The sequence below is a fragment of the Psammomys obesus genome, unplaced genomic scaffold, assembly GCF_907164565.1.
Source record: "Psammomys obesus unplaced genomic scaffold, mPsaObe1.curated_primary_1811, whole genome shotgun sequence".
Classification (NCBI taxonomy): domain Eukaryota; kingdom Metazoa; phylum Chordata; class Mammalia; order Rodentia; family Muridae; genus Psammomys; species Psammomys obesus.
The window spans coordinates 1,606,118-1,630,320 of NW_026596085.1; the positions used below are offsets into that span (position 1 = coordinate 1,606,118).

Below are 24,203 nucleotides of genomic sequence, written 5' to 3' on the forward strand. Positions count from 1 at the left end.
GCATGTGGCCATTTACACAGGGGTAAAGGCGACGGTCGTGACAGGAAATTGTCTGTACCACCAAAGCTTCCCCAAGAGCAAGCTGGACAGTATCTGCTTGAAATTAATGATTCACCAGCCACTCATTACACTTGTACTCGGCCTGGGTGAAAACAGATGCCAGTTCAGTGCCCTGACATCCGCTCTCTTCCCAGTTCTACACCTGGGAGAAACCAGTATGTTCTAGGTTGGGAGCAGACAGACAATGCTGACACATTGCCGCACATCTACTCAATGGGTAAAATTGTATTTTCCGTGAGACAGGATCTATAGACCAGGCTGGCCTCAAACTCAGAGGTCCTCCTGCCTCTGCCTCCCTAGTGCTGGGGTACAGGTGTGTGCCACTGCACCTAGCTATGGGTGTGACTTCAGGATGAGGAGACACCTCCACACCCTGTTCCTGGGCAAGGGCACAGAAGGAAGTAGTGAGCCACCAGGCGGAAGCAGGCAGAACTACAGGCATTTCATGTCACCAAGGGGAATGATTCCTGAGCAGCCCTCTGACACAAGGGTAAGCCTGTTTAAGAACAGACTTCTTCCACAGGGGCTGTAATGGCACACACCTATAATCCCCCTTGGGGGGCTGGGACAGGGGACAGTGAGCTTAAGGTCAGTCTTGGTTATGTACAGAGACCTCTATTGCAAGAATACAACACAAGGAATACCCTAGTATCTCGGGGCCCTTAGTGAAACCCCAGAAAGCATGAGCTTGGTGGTTTTGTAAAGACACTGCTGTCATCAGGGCCTTGGCAACAGCTGAACAGACATGAGCCCAGGGAGGACAGAGCCCAGTTTCGTCAACCTGAGGGGCCCCAGACGCCAAGGACAGGCTTGTCCCAGCAACCTGGGGCTTTCAGGAACTAGACAGCAGCAGTGCCCTGGTCTGTGGCTGGTGGACTCAGGTGGGAGCCACCATCGAAGGCGCACTGCTTGCTTGAAGGCTGAAGTCACAAGCCTCTAAGGACAGCCCCAGGGGAAAGACTCATTGCCCCAGAGTCTGGCACACTGGCACGAACCACGCACTCAATAAACGCCTGTCAAATAGAAGGCTCTGGGTAAGAAGATGGCACTCACTCTAGCAGCGACCCCACACACAGGAGAGCCACAGCGATCCCACAGAGAGCAGGGGACCTGCAGCCACCCTAGAGACAGTAGGGGCCCCTGCTCTTCATAAGTCTTTTATTAAAACTGGGTGACATAAGTAAGGAGACAGTACAAAAAAAAGTTTTGGTCCATGAAATAAAAACAAAAACAAAACACAATTCAGTTAATAAAAACAGTTATCAACAGGGACACTGTAGGAGTGCTGAGTTTCCTCATCATGCTTCCTGCCAGGAGCCAGGCTAGGGCTCAGCGCCCCAGGGTTGTCCAGTGTCTCTGTGGGAGGGGCAAATACAGGACAAGGGAAGGCAGGGGGAAGACTGCTGTCCCCAGTAAGAACAGGCTGGGGAGGGGCAGGAGCACTGCTCGCAGGAGCCTGAGGTGGGGGTGGGGAAGCAGGGGCTTTGTCAGTTCTGTGGGTTCAGAGCCCATGCTCAACGGAATCCCCCTGTGCCCAGCTGTCTCCCACCCTGCAGTGTTGTCTGCGAGCCTGGGACATGCTACTTCTGGGTGATAAAACCCGGAAGAATCCAAGGCTTCCCTGGAAGATGCAAAGCCATCTGTTCCGGGGACCAAGAACACACGTCCTGCTGCTACCTGAGGGGTCTGAAGCTTTGAGGGCAGGCGGGGGGTGGGGGGTCACAAGCCCACTGCAGACCTCATCTCCAGCCCTAGGCGCTCTTGCTCCTCAGTGCCCTGGAGGCCAGCAGGGAGTGTGCTCCAACCGGGCAGACATGGGACAGGAAGACAGGGATGGCCCAGGGCTTTACCCGTGTGATTTTAGGCCTGTTTCTCCATTTACGGGAGGGGCAGGATGGAGTGAATGAACAAGCCTCTAACAGCAGGAAGGAACAGTCTATGCTGGGAATGACAGCACCCCGGCTTCGGCTTCGGTCCCTGGGGCTCTGACAGGGAAAGGCAAGATCCCCTACCCAAATGCCATGGGTCAGGGCTGCTGTGGGGAAATCCATACCGGGCAGCTCCGGGAGTGTGCAGGAGGAAGCAACAGTTCAAAACACACTCCAATACTGACATGGACCCCACTGAGGGGTTAGACGGCACTGAGTCAGCAGGTCAGTCCAGAGGGTGGGGACAAACCTGGGCTCAGGGAAGCCCAAGAACCTGGGCTCCTTTAGTGCTAGAGGGCAAGAAGTAAAGGAGAATCTGCTCCAACCTATGGAGGGAAGGGAAAGTCGGGCTACCAGGAGGGCCAAGGTCAACTAGCTTATAGAGTGCCCTAGGCCTGAGGCGCAGAGGAGGGTCAGCTCCCAATGCCTGGGTCTCCTGGCAAGGGCAGGATCAGTGTAGCTGGTCTCCCTGAAGACCACCTGCCCTTAGGAGGCTCCAGCCATTTCAGAGCACTGATTACCACTATGGTTCTCTAACACTATCTAGAGGTCCTATGTAGACCGGGGATGGGGCAGGGAGGTAGAGGCACATGGGAACTTTGTAGGGGGAACTGAGGTGGGAGGCTGGGGTGGAGGAAGAGGACAACAGGTGCCGGTGAGACAGAAATGCGACACCCTCTTCATTGTGATGCTGTCCTGGAACCAACAGCATCTCCTGGAATGCCTCAGGCAAGACCAAGACAGGTACACTGAGGCAGGCAGCACAAGGCCCAAAGAAAGGATTGGTGCAGCCAAGTTAGAGCCACAGCAGCCCTATGTATTTCGGATTCCTAGGGCTTGCTCTAATTCTTGCCGCCTCTGCTGCACCTGAAAAGAAAACAGGAAGGAAAGCTTGAGACATCAGAAGTAGCAGCTGATGTCACCGACCTGCCTCACGCCATCCCTCGTGTGCTCCGAGCACAGCACCGACCTTGGAGTAGAAGTATCGGCACACAGCCTCCTGAGCCCAGGGCTGGAAGTAAAACTCAGCACGGCGTTCCTCTTCTGGGTTGCCCACCACATCAGTCATAGTCTGCATGAGAAGGGGAGGAGAGAACCAACATGATTCCTGCTTTCACATCTGCTCGCAACTGAATTGTATCCCTTGACCAACCCCGTCTCCCGCCAAAGACGCTGAAATTCTAATTCCCCAGTACCTGTGAATGTGACCTGACATGGAAATGGGGTCTCTGCAGATGATCAAGTTAAGATGAGCTCATTGGGGTTGGCCCTAATCCAGTATAACTGGTGTCCCTTATAAAGGAGGGAAATGCAGATGGAGACAGATACACAGAGACACAGTGTGAAGACACATGAAGAATGGCAAGCCTAGGCTGAGGGAAGCTCGCAGAGCGCACAGGAACAACCCCTGCTGCCGCTTTCATTCTCAACTTCCAGTCTCCACCACTGGGACACAAATCCCCATTGCTAAAGCTACCCAGCAGACAAAGAGGATACCCCAAGCTGCCCTGGGCACCCAGTAAGTCACTGCTGGGTCCAGTGCCTCTCTGGTGCATTGGTCACAGCAATCACAGCAAGGCAGTCATCTGAGGCGTGCTGCCTGGGCACATTTTCCCGCCTGAGCTTATGAGGCAACTCTCTCTGAGAGGCATCTTCAGCTCCATTTTCCATACTTTCCCCAGCAATTCTCGATCATCTACTTCCCTTTGTTCTGAACAGCCTTACTGATTCTAATCAGTTTGGCCAGTTACTGTTCTTTAGTCACACTAGCCTGTTTTTTCCAGATGGATCTGTGGGAGATCTTCAGCAGATCTTCAGCTCTAGTCCCAATGGCTGGGAGCCCAGTGGCCACACTGAGGAAGCACCAACTATATTCCCCATTATAAAACAGACCCCGGGATGTAAAAATAAATGTGTCCCTCAACTCTTCAGAGATGAAACAATGTGCTGCTCTCCCTATGGCCCTCTGGGCCGTTCTCAGCTCTTTACCTTGAGGTCCCTGCACTGGGACTGAAGCCAATCATTGATAAAACCCTGAGGGTCTCGGGCAAAGCTCAGCATGAACTCTCGCTGGGTCTTCAGCTGGTTGATGGTTTCTATCGTCTCGTGGATCTGAAAGGAAGAAGATCCATTGAGAATGCGCTCCATTCTCAAGCCAGGCAGACTCTAAGCTAAAGGCAGAGCCAGGCTGGCAGCCAGCTGCCCCAGCTCAGTGCAGACGGCCAGAGTCCATTGGGAGCAGGATCTCCCACACCCTCCCTCGGCCTCCTCCTTCTACCCCAGGTCAGGGAGGCTGCTCTTCTACATGCAGCACTACAATCTGTGAACACCTGATCACTGGCAGTCCAGAGCCCAGCCGACGTGCTTCCACAAACCCACGCACTTTCCTGGCATTTCAAAACACTTTAAGCTGAAATCTCCCGAGCTAAACCGTTTTCCCCTAACCTCTCCTCCTCTCCTCAATCTTAGACTTCTCCCCACCCACACCAGGCCTCCTCTCAGTCCCACCCACACAGGGGCCACCTCACTTAATTTCACCCACTCAAATCAGCTCCATCCTGTCTGCACCTTTGCTTCAGAGCCTTGACGTATCTCACAGACTGTCAGTCTAGCCTTCAAACTGGACTTGCTCCAGATCTGCCTGTCTTCAACTCTCTCACCCACTCACTATGCAATTAGCGTTAGCACCTCAACAGTGAAGGCGTCTACCAGGCTTCTCTCTTAGCTGCAGGAGGTGTGTGCACAGGCCCTCCCCAGTCAAAGCTCTATGATCAGGTGCCTACTGCCCTGCAGCTTCCTCTCCCCGGATATCCTACGCCGGGGAACCTTGTGCCTCCATCAGCATGCCAGACAACTTTGTACTTCTTGCGCTTCTGCTGGTTTTGAGGTAATCTGTAATCCTAGCTGGCCAGGAACTCATTGTGTACATAACACTGGCCCTGCACCTGTGGTGGCTCGCCTGCTTCTGCCTCCAAGCTCTAGGAGTGCACGCGTGAACCACCATGTCTTTGCTTCTTTCTTGGAACACACTAAGCTCATTCTCCTTTCTGGATGTTTACATACCTTGTTGTATCTCTCTACACTGTTGTCTGCCTTTCATACACCAAACACCACTGTCTCCTCTCCACCTGTTAACTGCCATCCCACCCTTCAAAATTTAGTTGAGCTGCCTACTCCCCGAGGAAAGCCCCTAGTTATCTCTGGTGTTTACAAAGCACTTTGGCAGACTGGAGAGATGGCACAGAGATTAAGAGCACTGGCTGCTCTTCCAGAGATACTGAGTTCAATTCCCAGCAACCACATGGTGGTTCATAACCATCTATAATGAGATCTGGTGCCCTCTTCTGGTACGCAGGCAGAACACTGTACATAATAAGGTAGAATGTTGTATAAATAATAAATAAATCTTAAAAACAAAAACAAAAAAACAAAAAGCAAAAAAAGCCAAAGCACTTTGGCTTTGTCTGCAGCAACTATGATTATAATGTTAACGATGGTGGTAGCAGCATTAACAGCAGCAGGAGTTACCACTGCTGCCTTTTATGTGCTAGGGACACTTCCTGTACAGAGCAACCGTGTAAAAATAGGCGTTAGTCTTCATGTCAGAGACAAGAGGCTGAGGCTCCACAGCACTGAAACGAATTCCCCAAACTGGCCACAGTGGCTCGTATCTATAACCCCAGCACTGCTGACAGGACGTAGGAGAATCATCCTGAGTTTTGGCCCAGCATAGCCTACAAGGGAGAAATTGACTCAAATGGTAAAAACAAAAACAAGGCAGAATCAAAATGCATATGTGTGAGCCTGTCTCCACTTATTAGATTTAAGTGGAAACACAGAGCTCTACCTGAGAGGTGGGACAGAGACCCCTACCTTGTTGTCTAGAGTGGCAATCTCCTGCTGGCTGGCAGTGGACAGCAGAAAAGAATTCATCTGAGTCTTCAAAGTGTCATCCACTTCCACATCAATGTCATAGCAAGCAGTCTTTTTCTGGTCATTTGGGTCAACACTGGGGAGGAAAGCAAGAGGGTCCAGTCAAAGGGCTTTTTCTGAGACCTACTTGCCAAGGTCAGAAAGATGGTCCAGGGACGAGGGAAAGGGATGCCAGTGCAAAAGGCACAGCAGAGATGCCCTCCATCTTCCCTCAGAGAGCTGTCTGCATCTCCAGACGTGTGCACTTTAAATGGTATAATTTGTGATATACAAACTAACTTACTGATTTTGGTTTTCACTATATTTACTTACTCTGTGTGTGCCTGTGTAGGTCAGAGGACAATCTGTGGGAGTCAATTCTCTCATTCTATCACACGGGTTCCAGGGACTGATATAAGGCATCAGGCCAGGCAGCCACTGCCTTTAGCCTATTGAACTAGCTTGCTGGTCTGTGTTTGGTTTTTAGAAAGTTGTAAAATTCAAACAGCACCAAAGGCATTTTGTGAAAAGTTTAAGAATGGGAATCCAAGCTGGAAAATGGTGCCATCTGCCTTTAATCCCAGCATTTGGAACGCGGAGGCAGGTGATCTCTGTGAGTCTGAGGCAGCCTGGTCTACAGAGTGAGTCCAGGATAGCCAGGGCTATGCAGAGAACAGGAAGGCAGCTTCTGGGGCCACGATGCCCAGGCTGTGGAGTGAGTAAAGGGACCAAGGAAGCACCGGCCTTTATAACACTGTAACATACAACATAAAAGAAGGCCGCAAAGAGCTGGTATCTGAGGACAGGGCTGCTGCTGTCTAGAGATGCCTGGCTCTCTATCTTCCACATCAAAGAAAGCAAAGCAAGGGTTGGAGTCTGACTGGAAGCCCCATCTTTCTTAAAACGATGGCTGCTGATTCCTTCCATGGTGACCAGCTGGTAACCAAGTCTCCACTGGCATCGGAGACCCACTATGACAGTTAGCTGACTTCCAGCCACTCACGTTCCGCACTAGCCAGGGAGAAGAGCATGCAACCACAGCAGGTACCAGCCACCTTCAGGGCACAAACTCCACAAAGGTTAACAAAACAGCAGGCAAGCAGGAAGTTTGTCTCACTCTCACTTTTAATACAATAATGAGCTTATGAAATTTAAATTGAATAAATAACCACATCCAGCAAGACCTCTGGCAGCCTGACAAGCGACTGTGCAAGCTGGTCCCAGGAGGCTCTGGCACGCACGGGCTCACCTGATGACGTGATTGATGATGATGGGCTCTGGCGGCATAAGCAGGGCATGGAGCCGCTGGGGGATCTCTGAGAACTTCATCCGCTGAGATTCAAAGATCTGAGAGAGAGAGAGAGAGGTGGCAACAGATTGGCACTTGAATGCAATCAGACCCTCCAATCCGAGTGTGCCCTTTCCATACCTGCTGGAGGTACTTGTCGCAGATAACGAACTCGCGTTCATGGGGGTCCTGGAGCTTGTGTGTTTTAATATACTGCCACAGCGCTTGGATGATCACCGGACGCGTCTGCGTATGGATGCCCAGGAGTCGCGCCAGGCGGGGGTCTAACTTAAACTGGGGCGGCTGCAGAGAACGGAGAACAGGTGAAGCCAATGAGCGGCTTCCAGGGGCTTCTTGGGGTGCTCAGTATAGCAACACATTCTATCTAACAAACATTAGTAAATCTGGGCAGCAAAGTGGCAGAAGACGAGGAAAAATGGCTCTTTGTTGGATGCCCATGGGGCGTGGCCACGAGAGCGGGCCCGCCACACCTGTGCACAGTACCTGGTAATCCAGCATCAGCAGGACGGTACACCGCACATTCACATCGCCTGGTCGCTTCACCTGGAAGCCATCGGTCTCCTGGGTAGTGGCGGTCCTGTGCCACTACAGAGAGGGAGATGTCAGGGGTACTCTTCCAGAGGAAGAGCTGGGGCGGGAGGGAAGAGCTTCTGTAAGGACCGAACATTCAACCTGGAGCACTGAGGCCACTGCGGAAGAGCAACGGCATGAGGCATCTCTAAAACCACGTATGTCCTTGGAATTATTCTCTATGGAAACAGAGCCTTTCAATTCTAACTGTCTGAGATGACTGCATTTAAAATGGCTTGAATTTCCAGTGATAATTTCACCCACAAAATGGATAACATATGTGGAGCAGAAATCAATGTACCAAGGGTTATCTATATATGAGTCTATGACGTTTACCCAGATTAATTCCCAAACACCCACTGAGGACGGTGTGACCCAACCCCCAGTAAAGAGACAAATGCGCTACCTAGAAGGAGGAAGCACCCACTGAGGTCAATACATAATGGAGCTGAGACCTGAGCTCCAGCGTGTCTGACTCAAGTCCACAGTCCTAGCCACTGCACTCTCCTGCCATAAAATCAACTATCTTGACAGATTCCTACTGACTCCACAACTTACTTCCCTTCTTAGGTGGCTGAGACCTTCCCACGTCTCTTACTGGTTGAGGTTAAGGGACTGTAGCTACAGTGGTAAAGAAAGGGGCAGGTTAAGTTCACAAAAACCTGGACTTTTCTGGGTCTGCTAACACAGTCTTCAAAACATTGCACAACCAGGTGCTGTAAAATATTTCTGGTTATTTGCTATATAAATCTAAAGGATCAGGGACCAAACGGAAGATATAGATTTATAATCTAGACAAACACTAGTACTCTGTCAGCCAACCTGTCAGAGTAACTGCTATCAGGAAAACAGAACGTGTCAGTAACTACAGCCCACCAATACTTAAACAAGACGCAGACAGAGTGGGAAGTGCAAGAGGGCTCTATTGGAACTTTCTTTGGGGACGGTGGTCAGGAGAGTGCAAGAGTTCTAGGGTCCCAACTAAGTACGTGTAGCGCCACCTAGAGGTCAATGTGCAAACTGCAACGGAGGAACCCCACACGGGCTAATCCTCTATTTCATTCCTCCCTCTTTCCCAAGTCCATCATCTCCCAGCATGGTTAAAGCCTGCAAGGCAGAACTACTCACTTCCACCAGGTGGTTGTCTGGCCCATAGAGGTCTTTGTCAAGTTCAATCACCAAGGACTTAAAAAAGGAAGAGAACTTTCTCTTCTGCTTGGTGGCATCGTATTTGGACAAGGCTGACTAGGAAAGAAATGGGGAGGTGTCATGTTAGACAAGCCCAGAAAGACATCCCCAAGACAAAGTTCCTTAAAAAGGAATTTCTCACTCTAGTGGGGAAAACCCGTTAAATATCTTGTGAATACGGCAAAGCGGCCACCCAGTCGGGCGTGACCTGTCTGACTTCCCATTAGGGAAAGGAGGCAAGTGAAGCCAAGCGTTACCATAACAAAGCACATCTAAACAAAGAAGAGCCTGACAGAAGAGGGGATAAATCACAGGCAAAAAGCTGTGTGACAAACACTGGCTTTATCCAGACAGAACTAGACCAGCAAACAGACTGGACCTAGCCAGAGGAGGCTCAGGTTCTCCTGCAAAACTGCATTTGAATGACTCACCTGCACATCGTCAGAAAAAGTGCCAGAGTACAAAGGAGTGAGTGAAAAATTAGTCTCTCGACAACAAGCTACTGGGTGGAAAGTTTGGGGGCGGGGCTCTCATTGGTCTAATGTTCCCGGTGGAGCCATAAGGAGCAAAGCCTCTGGGGGACTCTCATACTCAAACTGTGGTACCTCCAACAAAAGCTGGGAAGACGGAAATAACCTCAAGGACCTAAGAGAGGAAACATGGCCTCAGATACTAAATACAGATGGGAGGTGGGGATGAGGGACCACTGGGAGGAAAAAAAAAAAATCTATTGATGCTGCTAAATCCAAGGCCAGTATCACCAGAGCAAAGTCAACAACAACTGAGACCCCAGGACAATCCATGTGACACCAGTGAAGCGGTGGGAGCAGACACAAAGGACCATTGTCTTAGTGTGCAGCCAACACAGAGCCCACCCCCATCTCCGGAAGCTCCCAGCAGGAGCTGGGAGCACCAGCCAGTCAGGTTCCTTGTGACCAGACAACACAGCTGGCTCCCAGCAGCTAGAGCACCAAGCACAGTGGACCTTGAACTCACATCCTCCAGGAGCCGTCCTTCCACCCGGAGCTCCCAGGAAGCCACCGTCCCTTCCCCGTCTTCGGCATCCGACTTAGCCGGATTGAAAGTGTTGGAAATGAAAATTCGCAGCTTCCGTTTTTGCTGAGGAAGGCAGAAACAGGATTGATGGCAGGGCCTCAGCAGTTTGCCACTGCGGCTAACAGGCTGGCTTACTCTAGGTGGGTAAAGACCCTGCTTAGAAGAAAGAGGACAGGCCCCGAGCCTAGGTACAAGTAAACGTGCTGGGGTACCAGGAGGGCAGAGTCATGTATGGCAGGTTCCCAAGCTAGCAAGTAGTTAGAGCAAAAACACCGACCGGGTGTATTTCTGGTGCAAGAGACATGGACCGCTCCCCCACCCCTTTTTCTACCAGCTGTTCTACTCCTAAGGCTCCTAATGTAATTCCTGGCTTGAAGGCAGAGGAGAAAGATGCAATTTAAATGACAAGGAGAGCTGTGCAGCGCTTTTGGTTTCTCACTTTAAGCCTGGTGAAGGTTCCTGGGTCCCCTCCCCTGACCCTTTGCCTGGTGCCGTCCTGAGTTACCTTGATGGGCCGTTTTAAGGCCTCCTGGATATCTAGCCGTTTCCTCATGATAGTCTGGTCCAGTTTCCTCTCAAAAGCCAGGAGGTCCATATAGGCCTGTGATTCTGGTACCAGTTCCCGAATCTTAGGAACAGAAAGATAGGATTGGGCCCTAGAGCTGACCACCTCCATTCTCAAAGTCACCGCACCTTCAAGACCCCTACAGCCTGCACTCACCCTTTGAGGTAGGATTTTGTCAGCCATTTTCTTTTTCTTTGCACTGTTTGGAATAAACACTGTTATCAGGTTGGGATAGGAACTAGTCAGAACTAAGCTGTCAGCACCTACGTTTATAGTACAGCTAAGACCTGCAAAATGACTCTCCATTTAAAGACTCTCCCTCTCCCATTACCATCAACAACTCCATCTCCAGGAGGCCAGAAAGCCTTCATTCGGGTGAGCTCCTTCAGCACACTCCCACCCCCTGAATCCTCACAGGCCTCCTCCCACTCCCTTCTTCCCTCCACCCCAGGGGTCATCTTACTTGTGGTTTCGATTTTGGACCGCCTGCTGCTGGACCTGCTGGATCTGTTGAGGCGCAGGTCTCTTGCGGGACTGGTCCATCCCTGACTGGGCCAGGCCAGGTCGGACTGAAGGGTTCCCCCCATAGCCAGGAGGTCCCATGGAAGGTCCCTGAGGTGTCATTCGGCTGCCTGGCAGCACGCCTGGTCTCTACAGAAGGGAGAGGACCCAGAGATGTCATACCTTTCCTTGCCAGCCCCACCAAGAAAGGAAAAGTCGGAAGAAATGGAACAGGGCTGGGAGGGTAGAGTGGAGAAAAATACAGCCCTCTGCCTCTTTGAAAGATGCTAACTGGACCTTCTGCAGGCCTAGCAGTGATTTCATAGAATATAGTTTAAAAACGAGATTATATTCAAATTCTCTGGTCTAATCTGGATCACACATCTCTAGTCTTCCATGCACTTTACTCGCTGCTGTCTCCTCTGAAGCTGACCTCAATTTGCAGCTATAACTTGGGTGTTCCTCTGGACACCGGGGCTGCCCATTCCCTTCTGCATTCCACGTCCATCGCAAGGCCCACTTCACCCACCCCGGTTCCACACGCACTCCTCACACGGAAACAATGCCGCTGGGAGCAGGTGAGGATGCTAAGCTCCCCCCACCCCCCACCCCGCCCCTCTTCCTCTGCACTGCTTCTCCCCCACCTCCACCCAGGACCCGAGCCCCTCCCAGGGGAGGCCCTCCCACTTCTCCCTCACACTCGTCAGCCCTCCGCCCTCGCTCGGCCCCGCCCCCGGCGCGCGCGCCCCTCCTCCTGCCCCACTCACCGGATAGGCCGCCCCGGGCATCGGGGAGCGGTACAGCCCTTGACCCGGCGCGGGGCCCATTCGCACCGGAGGCCCGGGAGTTCCGCCCGGGCCCAGAGCAGCCGCCACGCCCGCTCCTCCTGAGGCTCCGGCGCCGCCGCTCGGAGCCACAGACTGGAAACCCGCCCGGGCCGCCATCTTCCCGGAGCCGCCGCTGCAGCTGCACAAAGAACCGGAACCGGAACTCCCCCCGCCCCCCGCGCGCCCCCCGAGCGCCTAGGCTGTTTGTGGGCCCGGCCCGCCGGCGGGCACGGGCGGCTCGGGGCAGCGAGACTACGGGCTAGAGGGGGCGACTAGCGGAAAAGGCGTGCCGACCACTCCCTCCCGCCTTCACGGGCCAGGAGGGAGCACCATAGAGACGTGATGCGCGGCCAAAGCGGTGCCGGGAGAGAGCGCCCCCAGGCGGTCGGAGGACCACAAGGCCTTGGAAAGCCACCAGCCCGCCTCCGCGCAGTGCGTTTACCTCCCTCTCCAAAGCGTGTCAGTTGTTTTAATTTTCGTTCTCCCACTGCTCGGACTCCAGGTACTAAAAGAGGGAAGCGTGCTGTTGATTCATTTTACAAACGGAAAACCTGAACTGAAAGGAGCTGTCTTGGCAAAGACAAATCAGCAAGTTAAAAGAGAAGCCATCCTGGACTCCGGTCTCCTGGCTGGTAGCCCGAGCCTCATTTCACAGATAATGGTTCAATGACTCCCCGGTGCGGGAACTTAACCCTTCATCTCAGACCTTTAACTTCGGATTTTAATGATTTCATGATTTATTTATTTGTTTGTTTGTTTGTTTAAGTATGTATGTATGTATGTATGTATGTATGTATGTATGTATGTATGTATGTATTACCTTGAATCTACTCCTGGAAGAAGAGTCCTAGAAATTTGTTGCCTTAGATTATTTTGCTTGTCCACTGCCCAGTGATTCAAACCCGAGCCTGTCCTTCTCCAGGAGGATCGGTATTTTCCTGATCAAGTATGTAGAATCTCATGTAGCCCAGACTAGCATTAAACTCACTGTGTGACAGAAGATTAACTGCTTCCGTCTCCCAGTTGCTGGGATTACCGGTATAACCACCGCAAACCCGGGCGTGGTGGTGCGTGCTTTAATCCCAGCACTGGAGAGGCAGAGGCAGGTGAGTTCGAGGGCAGCCTGGGCTACACAGAGAAACCCTGTATCAAAAACCAAAAGGAAAAGCTCCACCGTACCAGGCTATCACTCAAATGTCTTTACTCTAGTTGCCTGGCCCTCAAGGCAAGCTTTATCTTAGTGCTAACACCTATAGAGTTTTCAACTAAAAGGAACAACAACTGAGGAAGGCTTTGGTGGCTCACGCCTTTGATACCAGCATTTAGTAGGCAGAGGTAGGTGGCTCTGTGAGATCCAGGTCAGCCTGGTCTACAGAACCAGTTCCAGAACAGCCATGGCTACACAGAGAAACCCTGTCAAGAAACCAAGCAAACAAAACAAAAAACTCAACACTGCAAAGATGGATGAAACCCAGTTTATTAGACCAGAGGCATGCGTCACCCAGAGCCCCTCCTTCTGTCCCCCAGCCAGTGCACACTTTTCAGCTTTGGCCCTGCTTCCTTCTGGGGAGTTCTGCTCTCTACAGAACTCTTGGGAACCAAGATTCTATAGCCTCACTCTCTGGCTCCAGGCCAACGCACACAGGTGATCTGCCCACAAGTCCTGTTTTGGGATTAGAGACCAAGAGACAGTGGGGGGCAGAGGAGGCTTGGAAAGGGGTTGGGGCTCTGGCCTGGGAATGGTGCCAGGTGGGGGTGGGAGGCCCTCTGCCTCAACCTGTGGCTCCTTACAGGAGGGACACACAACAGCGGAGCTTCCAACTCCCCCTCTGGGCCTCTCCTTTCCTCACGTGAGCGAACCCTGCCTCACTAGAAAATGTAAGTGGTGGGCCTGGACACCTACGTGAGGAAGGGGCAACGGGCACCCAGAGGACAGAAAGGCTACAATAAGGGCTTCAGCTTCTGGCTGTGGGTACCCACTGCCCCAGCTGTGAGAGTGAGTCACCAATCCCCAGCTCCCCCTGCCTCTAGCATCTTGGCTTGGTATCCAGCAGAGCTCCATTCCTGGGTAGGCTTTACCTTTGCACCAATCCCTTCCCTTGGGGAGGCCATGGTCAGCCAGGCAAAGGGCACTGGGATAGGTGGAGCAAGGAAGAGGGTATGTTAAGGCTGCGGGGAGGGCAGAGGGTGCCCCAGTTGTGGGGGCAAAGGGCGAGGCCAAAAAGAGGCAGAGCTTGTAGTTCACAGCTTCCTTTATGTCGCCACCGAAGACAGTGCGAAGGTTACAATGCGCGGGTCGTCTCCTTGTGCTTCTCAAAGGGATGTGTGTACATGGTACAGACACCAGGGGGAGGTCCAACTCTTTATACAGGCAAAGGCATCCAGAGACGGAGGGGGAGAAGGGTGAAACACAAGGGAGAGCTTGGGGTGGGAGGATGGTTCTCAGAGACAGGAGGGAATGGGGTGGAGACAGACAGGGTTAGAGAAAGTATATACAGAGATATAGCAATATAGAGTCTGTATCATATAGAAATAGAAAATGCAGATGAGGTTGCCGAGAGAAGCAAATGAAGCTGGGGAAGAGGACTTGGGAGAGCTCCATAAGAAAATTTATGGATGTGGCCCTCTGCAAAGGCCTCTGAGAGAGAAGCCGGTGAGGTCAGGCGCCCTTGTCCCTCCCCGAGCAGGGGCTCACCAGCTAGGCCTGTTAGGGATGTAACGGAGGGCTGCCTCTTAGGATTTCTCTCCAGCAGCTTCAGGGGAGAGGTGACAGAACAGATACTGGGATGTGGCCTACAGCACCAGGGCCACATGGAGTCCCCATCTCTACCTCTACAGGGGATCCTCTACCCCCTAAAGATTCCGTATGCTTGAGGGAGCAGAACTGGGCGTCTAGTTCTTACCTGGAGACTCGGGCTCTCGGGGAGTCACCGGGCTGGGAGGGTCTCTTAAGGCTAGGGAAGCCCCCTCACTAGCCCTCCCCCTTAAGGTACATTCTCTGGTTTGGGGCCAAATTTCAGACCCTAGAGATCCCCTCCACCCCCCCACTAGGAGGGGATTTTGGTGACTGGTGGCAGCAGAATGTTGGTGGACACTCAGATGACAGACAGACAGACAGAATTCAGGCTTGGAGCTAGGGGAGGCAGCATGGAGCAGAGAGGGGCAGGCTGAGGTCCCGGCCGGATCTCTCTTTCTCTCTTTTTATATTAGTTTAATTTCATTAAAATAAAAAGATGGCATAGAGGCTGGAAGAGAACTCCATGGTCAAGACTCCTTCCTCACCACAGACGAGAGGAGCCACTGCCCAGGAATGCAGCTGAGTCCCCAGGGTAGCCGGGGGCACTTGGGGCCCCTCGCCCTCCTAGCCCTCCCCACCTAGGCCTTTGGTGCAGTGGCCTGCGGAGCTTAGCAGGTAAAGTCCTCAAACGTGCCTCGAGCGGGGTGGTGAGGTAGGATGTTGGCAGCGTACGTCATTCCGGCAGGGTGTCCCCGGAGGCTCTCGCAGGGGTTCTGACGGAGGGACACAAGACAGGAACAGGTTACAGAAAGGGCTGCAGGTAAAAAAGGTGGCTGGCTCGGAGATGGGGTTGCTGTGAGGCGGGAGGAGGCCCCCTGCCCTGCTGCCTCACATGTCTTTTGACGTCATCCAGGCTGAGCGCCACGCCCTTATCTGCGCTGCTCCTCTTGGCCTCCTTCTGGCATTTCCCTCGTCTACACAGCCGGTGCTTAATGACCTGGGAAAGGTCGGGGCAGGGTGGGTGAACTGGAACCCCCAACCCAGGTTGCCCCACCCAGCCCTGCCCCCTTACCTCCTTACCTCGTAGGCGTAGTCAAAGAGCTCCAGCACTGTGAGAATGCTGGCCCCGATGAACAGCCCCATCTGGCCTCCGATGTCACCTGCGGGGTCAGGTTGGAGAGGTTAGTGGGCTCAGGGCACGAGGGCCGACAGGTGGTGGCTGTCAGGCCAGCCATGTTTGCAGAGATCGGTGCCCCGAAACAGAGGGATCAGAAAACCAGCCTCTGGCAGGATTTTTGTTCTCTATGCTTTTCTGCATTTTCCTACTTTCCCAAAACGAGCAGCTACTATTCAGGAAAAATCCTTTACAAAACTGCTTTCTCAGTATCTGGGCCATTTTCAAGGAAATCTGAAACAGTTTCTGCCTCTTGTTCCCTCAACTCCTTCCCTGACACCTGTCTTTTCCACTTTGTCCTAAGAGAAGGCCCAGTCCCTTTCCTTCCCTTCATTTGACACAGGAGCACTCAGGGGAACGCCCCTGGGGACAGGACTGAAGAAGGGCATGCAGCATTGGGCAGGAGAGAGATGTGTGTCCCAGGCACAGGAGAGGGCTCACCCAGGAGTCCTGCAATCTCATAGGCCTTTTTCTGCTCGATGGTCTCATAGTTGAGGACTTCAAAGAAAATGTCGAGCACCAGAATGTTCTCCCTGTGCAGAGGTGAGAGGAGGAGAGCTAGGTTCGAGTCAGAAACCCACTGGACAGCTGATCTCAGTATCTTAGGCTCTCCGGGGCTGTTTCCATCTCCCTAAATGAGACACTGATGAAGAGGCCTGCCTTCTAGGGGGGCTGTGAGGATTAAAGTAAATGGCATGTATGAAAAGACAGTTTGCATGCCGGCACGTGGGAGGCGGTCCCAGTTACAGCAAGGAAGACAGAGCTAGAAGATAAAGCGAGGAGGGAGGAGAGAGCTCACATTACTTATTCCAGATTGATCTCCCCACACACAACCCACGCTCTCCCGCTGCCTCTCGGGCCTCCCATGAATTAGCTCAACTTCCCTGTGCCTGTGAGACCCCCGATGAAGTCCACCCGTGCCCTCGGCAGCTCTTGGGCAAGGCCCCAGCGCCCGCACAGTGGAGTCCTCACCCTATGTACTGTTCGGATTTGTTGAACTTCTTGGCCAGGTACTTGGCAGAGGCCTTGCTGGGGATCTTGACCATGGACAGCTCCTTGCCATAGCGGGTCAGGTTGCAGGGCATCTCACACACGCAGTATTCCTGGTCTTTCTCCACTAGGAAGTCTGTGTCCAAGCAAGAGGTGCTAGCTGAGTGCCAGGCCTTCCCGGTAAGGACACACCGGCCCTGCCCCAAGGATCCCAGGATCCCGCCTCTTTCGCCTCAGCCCTGTGTGGACTCCTCAGCTCATCCTCAGCCAGCCTCCCTCAGCCTTCTCAAGGACCATCTGAGGCTGAGAGAGGGTGAAGGCCCCTCTCAAGAGACCCTTGTTGACTCTCCACAGGGACCTTTGAAGGCGCAGCTCTCAGCTCTTAGAGGCAGCTGCAGCTGGAGTTCAGCCTTGGCCTCAGCCCCCGTGCCTGGCCGCATTTTCTTCCCTCCCCCTGACTGGCTCAGGAGACAGGCGCTCACCCAGGGCCGGGTCTGCGCACTCCTTATACTGCTCCGGAGTGCAGTACGGGGCATCCCCTGCAAAGGAGAGAAGGCGGTAGGACAGGTGGAGGTCAAAGGTCTTGTGATAATACGGTGCTGTGTAAGGGGGAGGCTGGTAGGTGGGACGGATGGAGTAGCCATTCCTAGAACCCTGGAAGTGACCTGTTCTCCCAGCCTACCCTTGTTAGACTCCCCCCCCCCGACACACACACAGGGAGGAACTGAGCGACAAGAGTCAGAAAGCTAAGGTATGGAGTGCTCAGGGCCCAGGGTTAGGATGGCCAGAACAGACAGGGCCCAGGTGAGGGTCAGCGTAGCCTGAGATAGCCCAGTCCCCTGGAACCTCGGGGCCTCACCTGGCATGTGCACCATGCGGCAGTTGCAGTTTTCCACCAGGTAGCGCGTCTCGCAGTCAATCCGGCAGGCGGTGATGCTGTAGGAGTCGAAGAAGTCCGAGTCCATGGTAACAGCGTTGCAGGTGCCCCAGGGCGAGGGCAGGTAGATGAGCTGCTGGGAGAGCCACGGAGCTGGGGCGCGTGGGGCGTCCCCCACCTCACCGTGACGGGCTGCTCAGCAAGACCCAGAACTCAGGAGCCTCAGCCCTGTGCCTCAAAAGGCCTTTGAGTTTGCAGACCGTTCCTTCCATTCTCAATTACACCCCTCTGTGTGTGTGTGGGCGTGTGTGTTCATGTGTGTATGTGTATGTGTGTTCGTGTGTGGCTGTGCCCCATGCACAGTCCACACATAGAAGTGTACGGTGAACATGATTCTCTGTTTCTCTCTGCTCATTATCTCCAGGCGGGATCTCCTGCTGAATCTGGGGCTCCTTGGCCAGCTAGCCCAGGGATCCACCTGTCTCGGCACCCCCCAGCCCAGAACCGGGGTCACAGTTATGCGCCATCCTGATTTGTACGTGGGTCCTGGGGATCTCAGTTGAGGTCTTCTGCTTGCATAGTAAGCATCCCGTCTCCCAGGATGGCCCGCTGAGCCACCTCCCCGGAACCCCATCTTAACATTTCAGCACTCCACCCCAGAAGTAGCCTTCTGCAGCCCCCTCACCCTCTGCTCCTGGCAAGACACAAAAGTCTGGAAGCCGGGGGCCACACCAAAGCCCAGCTGGTCGATGAAAGGAGGTTCATCCTGACTGTGGATTTGCACTTTGATGCCTGCTTCGAAGGATGTCTCGTCTGTAAAGACAAAGGCAGGAGCCGGGAGGATTTCTGAGTTCCTAATCACGTTCAGAGCCCGGGGCAGCACACTTCCCCCGACCATAAGCACAGTGTCTTGGTGAGGAGGTGGTGCGGTCCTAGCATGGCTCCAGGCTCCGTGGCAGCGCTCCGTGGCGCTCCAGTGACCTCTGCACCCTCCACCCTTCTTACCCCATGTCTGCAACGTATTTCCATGTCTCAGATTATCTCTCCTGCCATGTCACTGTCTCGGCCACTCTCCATTTCTCCTCATCCCTTTCTCCTTTCTCCCCATCTCTCTCTCTGCCCCTGCGTCCCCTGAGACCAGACAGGCAGGCAGCCCAAGAAGAGAGGGAGTTATTTATAGAGTGAGTGGCGGCCACTGATGGAAGAGCATGGCTGGTTACCTTGGAGAGTAACTGAACCAGGAAGGAGGAGCTAGGAAATGGAGAGTGTGGAGTCACGTAGGGGCAAAGACAGACATGGTGAGATCTTGAGAGAAGGGGCGAGTCAGGCCTCAGGGCCACACAGTGGAGCCCTAGTTGAGTCCGGGGCGAGAGGGGCCCAGGGAGGGGCTCCTGAGCAGGGCAGCATACCTGTCTCCCCCCACACAGGCAGGTATTCATCTTGCTGGATGTCCAGCATGATCTCCAGGCCATTGCCAGTCCCGCCTTTCATGGTCTTCAGCCGCGGCCGCCCATCTTGGCCTGAGTTGAATGTGTAACACTTCCCATACCGCGTGAAGACCTGGCGGAGGGCAGAGTGAAGAGCGTGAGAGTCCTGCCAGCAGACGGGCTTCTGGGTGGGTTTGACCAGTGAGACCCACCAGGGACCAGGCACCGGCAAAGCATGGAGTACCTCTCTTTGCCCCTCTGACTCCGGCAGCGGTTTAGCCCCTCCGTGATTGCGCCTCTTGCCAGGAGGACTCCCTTTGTGCTCCTTCAGCCCAACAGTGATGAGAGTCTCCCACTATGACTGGCTCTGTTGACCCCCCGTACTGGCTCCCTTCATCCTGCACACAGCTTCACAAACAGCCCCTTTGTCAAAATCTTCAACTCAGCTGTCAAGGGACAATCTTTTTCTTGTGAGGACCCTAACATGTGCCCCTCTGCCTCCATGATTTATAACTGCCAAACCTCTGAGGCCTTCTGAAGTAGATCTTTAGATCTTTGCTTTAGGATGTCACCCCTAAATCCTTCCGAGATCTTCATCTACACCTAAGCCCCTCAAAGCCAAGCCCCCTGTCAGTTTCTCCCCTGTGTCAGCGCCTCACGCCCACCATCGTTCCCTTATCACTAGAACCTGAAAGTAGACCCAGCTGCCAAGAACCAAACTTACTGGAGCTTATCCCATCTCCCAGCACTCGGGACTGAATCCTAGGCCTGGCATTTTGGGGTGCTCGAAAAGCTAGATGGTGCTGTATCTTTTGCCCTCCCCAAGGCCCAGTGGACAAAACCACCAGGCCACAATCATTTCGGGGACAGAGATGGCACCCACATGCTCCCACATGATAGGGCACAGAGGGGTGAAATTGGAGAGGAAAGGCCAGGCATGAAAATCTGCACAGGCCAGCCAGGACCACGCGCTGAGCTGGGGAGACGGTGGGATGGCAGGTGGCTCTTTATCTAGATGGTTGTCCCCACCTCTGTGTGGGGAGTCCAGCGGGGAAGGTGACATTTTCCAGTGACAGCCTCCTCCAGGAAGAAAGTCCTGGCCACTTAATAAGGGCTGGGAAAACAGGCTTTGATTTAGAGGCTTCCTGACCTCACAGACAGATAGGTCTCTCTTTTTCCCCCTCTCTTTCTCTCTCTCCCTCTCTTTCTCTCTCTCCCCCCCACACTCACACACATAGTTGCTCACACACACACACCGTACTTTCTCACATACACACACTCACACACACATATTCATACACACTCACACACATACACACCACACACAGGCACACACTCTCTCACATGCCATTCTCCCTCACATACCACATACCCACCATTCTTTGTCACACACACTATTCTCACTCACACACACGCACTTTCTCTCCCTCACACACACACTTACATACTCTCACACACACTGCTGGTGGGGCATGGACCCCCACAGGGGAGAGCACAGGAGGTCAAGTTCGGATGCAGTGCTGTCCCTGCTGTGAGATCTGCTGAGCAGGCGCGGGGTGTAGTGGGGCTGTCCCCTCCACCTGTGAGCCCCTTCTGCACTCTGGAAACTAGGCAGCTCCGCCCCCAGCTATCAGGATAGCCAGCACGTGGCCAGCCAGTCATCTCATCCGTGGCCCCAGCAGCTAGGAGGCTGACCTCACAGAGCAAGGTCTGGGGAAGAGGAGATCGGGTCTTCCAGGCATCAGAGCAGCAGCTAGTTAGGGCAGGCTGTGAGCCTGGGGTTGGGGAGGCTGCGAACCCGGGCTCTTGTCTAGCTCCAGCCTCTGGCATCCCAGTGAGCTCTGGGCTCAGCAGTTATCAGCCCCAGTCCAGCCGCAGCCCCTGGAGCCGATGGCCGGAGAGAGCGCCAGGGCATATGCCCTGGGAGCACTGTGCGAAGCATGGGTCTCACTCACCACTGAGAAGTTGTGGGGGCCACAGGGGCCCCCACAGTAGGAACAATACAGCAGCATGTCCTCCAGCCGATGGCAGGAGCGGTTGTAGAAACGATGGAGGTTAAAGGGCTCCCCGGAGAACGCCTCTGGCCCCGGTGGAGCAAGGGGAACCCCAGGATCATCGCTTTCATCCAGCCCTAGCATGGGGGCCAGGTAGAGCAGGTCGGGGTAGCTGAGCTGGGACAGGCGCACGGGATTAGTGTTACACAGGGTGACCGCTGGGAAGACCAGCTCCGTGGTGGCCACTTCATCCACCAGGGTGACATGCGGGTAGCTGAGGTAATAGGCAACACGGTCCCCTACCTGGCACAGGAAGGCACCCAGCGCTATGACAAAGGCCACTGCCCAGAGGACCTGCCTGGGCCCTGGGCCCCCTTCCACAAAGACATGGCTGGCACCGTGGAGGGTACAGCTGTTGGCAAAGGCCGCCAAGTCCCTAGGTGGGTCTCCCTCATCAAGCTCCTCTCCTGTCTCCTTGTCCTTGTCTTCATCTTCCGAATCTGAGCTGTCCTGCTGCTGCCGGTGGTGGTGGGCCCCCCAGACATCTCCCATGGGTCTCTCAGCCTCCTCTCCAGAGGAGAATGACACAGAGCAAAAGATCTGGATGGGCATCCTTTCCAGGGGCCAGGAGGAAGGCGCTGAAGGGGCCCGAGGAAGGGCTTCAGGTGTGTGGTCCAGCAGGGCCAGCAACCTAAGGCCTCCGCTAGGCTAGGCCTCCACCGCTCCCCACCAGAGCCTCTGTGGCAGTGTGGCTGAGCTAGGGCAGGGCATGAGGAGGAGGCCCAGACTGGCCTGCTAGGGAGGGCGGAGTCTGTGCCCATGAATAATTGATGGCGGCCTGTTGGGAAGCGTGTAGCTGAAGACTTTTGTCTGACTGGCTCCAGCAGGATGAAGGTTCTAAGTAAAGTGAAAACTCTGGGAAAGCGGTGGGTTTGGGCTCCTGGGACCCTTTCCTCATGGAAGGTGACAGCCATTCCCCCTGTTGCCACCTCGGTGGCTGCCCTCTTCCAGGCTGTGCCCGGATACATCACTGCTCCTCAGCAGGCCCTCAGTTTCCCCATCCCCACTCTGCCTTCTCTCCTTATTCTCACTTGATGTAGATCTTCTTCTGGGGTAGCCAAGCCTCAGGCCCTCTCTAATTCCCCTCCACACATGCGCACACACACACCTCCCAGTCTCCCTCAGGCCTCTGCTCACTCTTAGCATTCCTTTGACACTTAGTTACCTTCCTGTCACTGACCCTAGCCCCCAGCCTCCCTGCAGTCCCTTCCTCCACACAGCTAGTTCCTGACTCCCTTTCTCCCAGGCCCACAGCTCTATTTTAGGTCCACACCCCTCCCCCAAGCTCACTACACTGAGGTCGCATCCCCTCCCCCACCCGTTTTGTGGCTTGTGGGGCAGCCCACGTTCCATTAGCAGCACTTTCTCATTGACCACAGACTCATTTCTGACCAGTTCCCAGCATTGGAGGAGGGATTCTTGAGTCTGAAAAGCTTGCTGACAGAACACCACTATCTGCTGCCCAGTTACCCTCCCCCCTAAAAAACAAAACAAAACAACCAGTCGGAGGAGGAGTGTGCAAAGTTCTCCCGTGGATGGAAGAAACTGTGGCCGATCTGGAGACCTAAGGTCCTGGAGCAGGTGAGGAGCATTGGGAACCAGTGCTGAGAGTGTCCCCCCAAAATCCTGGTGTCACCCCTCAGTCCTGAGGCTCTCTCTGCTCTCAAGGTACCGTTCCCTGCCCCCAGGCCCCTGGTTCTCTTGTGCTCTGATTACCCAGGGCCACTGGTTGGGGAACTTGAGCAGCCAAGTCTCTAGGGCCAAGAAGGTGACCTAAGAGAGGGAAGGGAGGGAGGGAAAGAGGCAAAGCAGATTAACTCATTCTCAGCAGTGCCGTGAGTGTTTGCTGACTAGGGCTGCCTGGGCCGCCCCATGCCTTAGGCATTGTTAAGGCTAGCCCACTTGCAGGAGAGACCCTAGGATGTGCTAGGGGGAGAGGCCAGGTTCTAGAAGAGCTGAGTGCTGTGCAACTTCTGGCTTCCACTTTCACCGCTAGGGACATGAGGCCCAGCAGAAGAGAAAGCCCAGGGCTGGCCCCTCTCCATCCTTCCATTGCCCTTAGACATGTCTCAGTTCTTTTTTCCCTTATGAATGATAGCGTCCCCTTGTCCATGCCGTCAGCTATGTGACCCCATTCCCCTGCTTAACAGCCCTCATTGCTTCCTGGTAAAGCTCGTTCTCTAAGAAGGACCTGCACAACTGAAGGTCCTGTACCCCTCACCCTCACTCTGACACTGTCCCTAATCCAGCATCCAGCCACTAGACACCTTCCAGGCAGGATCGCCCACAGCCAGGACTTACGGTAGCTCCTACTGATTTTTCCTCATCTCTTTATTGTATTATTAGCATGTGTGCGAGTGTGGGAGCACGGCAGTCAGAAGACAACTTTCCTCTTTCTACATTGGGCTCTCAGAACCGGACTCAAGCCATCAGCTCTCTGCTTTTACCTGCTGGCCCTCTGATGATGAAGACGATATCATCATCAACAACACGGGCTCACTTTGTAGCCCAGACTGGCCTGGAATTTATTATGTAAACATCACAAAGATCCAACTGTCTCTTCCTCCCACATGCTAAGATTAAAGGTACACCGCCGTGCCTGGTCCCTCTAATCACTTTTATTAGTTATTTATTGCTTTATGTTTATGGGTGTTTTGTGGGCACAAGTGACTACGCATCACTCAGGTCAGAAAAGGGTGATAGGTCCCATGGAACTGGAGTCCCAGACCACCGGAAGCTAGTTGAGAGCCACTAAGTGAGTGACAGGAATGGGCCAAGCACCCTCTGGAAGGGCGGCCACAGTCTTTGGTGACCAGCCATCTCTCTCGTCCCAGCCCTCTCATCTTTCTGAAGAGACAGGCTCTCCCTGGGGTGCTGTCCCTGAACACCTGAGTTTAACTCCCAGAACCCACGTGGTAGTAGAACTGACTTCCACAAGGTGTCCTTTGACCTCCATAGATTGCAGCCATACACTAGAGTGATGTGATACAGCCTAGATACAAACTACAGTGTGATACAGCCTAGATAC

The 24,203-nt window shown here is 53.8% G+C and overlaps 2 protein-coding genes across 6 annotated transcripts in view; both read right to left on the bottom strand.

The window, feature by feature from the left end:
* Nucleotides 1-1,204: 1,204 nt before the first annotated feature.
* On the bottom strand, nucleotides 1,205-12,064 carry Smarcd1 (SWI/SNF related, matrix associated, actin dependent regulator of chromatin, subfamily d, member 1). Of its 2 annotated transcripts, none has more exons than XM_055627072.1 (13): nucleotides 11,857-12,064; nucleotides 11,052-11,239; nucleotides 10,745-10,787; nucleotides 10,529-10,651; nucleotides 9,964-10,086; nucleotides 8,908-9,024; nucleotides 7,693-7,794; nucleotides 7,330-7,491; nucleotides 7,150-7,247; nucleotides 5,862-5,997; nucleotides 3,978-4,100; nucleotides 2,959-3,060; nucleotides 1,205-2,855 (listed from the first exon to the last, which is right to left on the bottom strand). In XM_055627072.1, the coding sequence occupies exons 1-13, from the start codon at nucleotides 12,031-12,033 to the stop codon at nucleotides 2,802-2,804; spliced, it is 1,548 nt and encodes a 515-aa protein (XP_055483047.1). In that variant the 5' UTR covers nucleotides 12,034-12,064; the 3' UTR covers nucleotides 1,205-2,801. The 2 variants fall into 2 exon arrangements, with proteins under 2 accessions (XP_055483047.1, XP_055483048.1); XM_055627073.1 differs by lacking the exon at nucleotides 11,857-12,064 and adding an exon at nucleotides 11,523-11,669.
* A 1,311-nt stretch (nucleotides 12,065-13,375) lies between these two features.
* The window catches only part of Asic1 (acid sensing ion channel subunit 1), a 27,995-nt gene continuing 17,167 nt past the window's right edge, over nucleotides 13,376-24,203 (bottom strand). For 2 of the 4 annotated variants that reach the window (XM_055627216.1, XM_055627217.1), the window contains exons 4-12: nucleotides 19,104-19,254; nucleotides 18,380-18,507; nucleotides 17,677-17,830; nucleotides 17,300-17,356; nucleotides 16,800-16,953; nucleotides 16,269-16,360; nucleotides 15,734-15,813; nucleotides 15,546-15,650; nucleotides 13,376-15,426 (exon numbers count right to left, since the gene is read on the bottom strand). In XM_055627216.1, the coding sequence (XP_055483191.1) occupies nucleotides 15,322-15,426; nucleotides 15,546-15,650; nucleotides 15,734-15,813; nucleotides 16,269-16,360; nucleotides 16,800-16,953; nucleotides 17,300-17,356; nucleotides 17,677-17,830; nucleotides 18,380-18,507; nucleotides 19,104-19,254 (1,026 nt within the window). In that variant the 3' untranslated portion in view covers nucleotides 13,376-15,321. Of the gene's footprint in view, nucleotides 15,427-15,545; nucleotides 15,651-15,733; nucleotides 15,814-16,268; nucleotides 16,361-16,799; nucleotides 16,954-17,299; nucleotides 17,357-17,676; nucleotides 17,831-18,379; nucleotides 18,508-19,103; nucleotides 19,255-21,076; nucleotides 21,728-24,203 lie in introns of those variants that run through there. The other 2 variants (XM_055627215.1, XM_055627218.1) reach the window with 2 other exon arrangements.

Bases quoted from the DNA above. Each gene is read 5' to 3' on its own strand.
- Smarcd1 (XM_055627072.1), bottom strand. From the start codon at position 12,033: ATGGCGGCCCGGGCGGGTTTCCAGTCTGTGGCTCCGAGCGGCGGCGCC. The intron at 10,788-11,051 runs GTAAGATGACCC...TATTCCAAACAG, and splicing joins GTCCAAAATCGAAACCACAA to TGCAAAGAAAAAGAAAATGG. The intron at 7,795-8,907 runs GTGAGTAGTTCT...CCCTCTCTGTAG, and splicing joins CAGACAACCACCTGGTGGAA to TGGCACAGGACCGCCACTAC.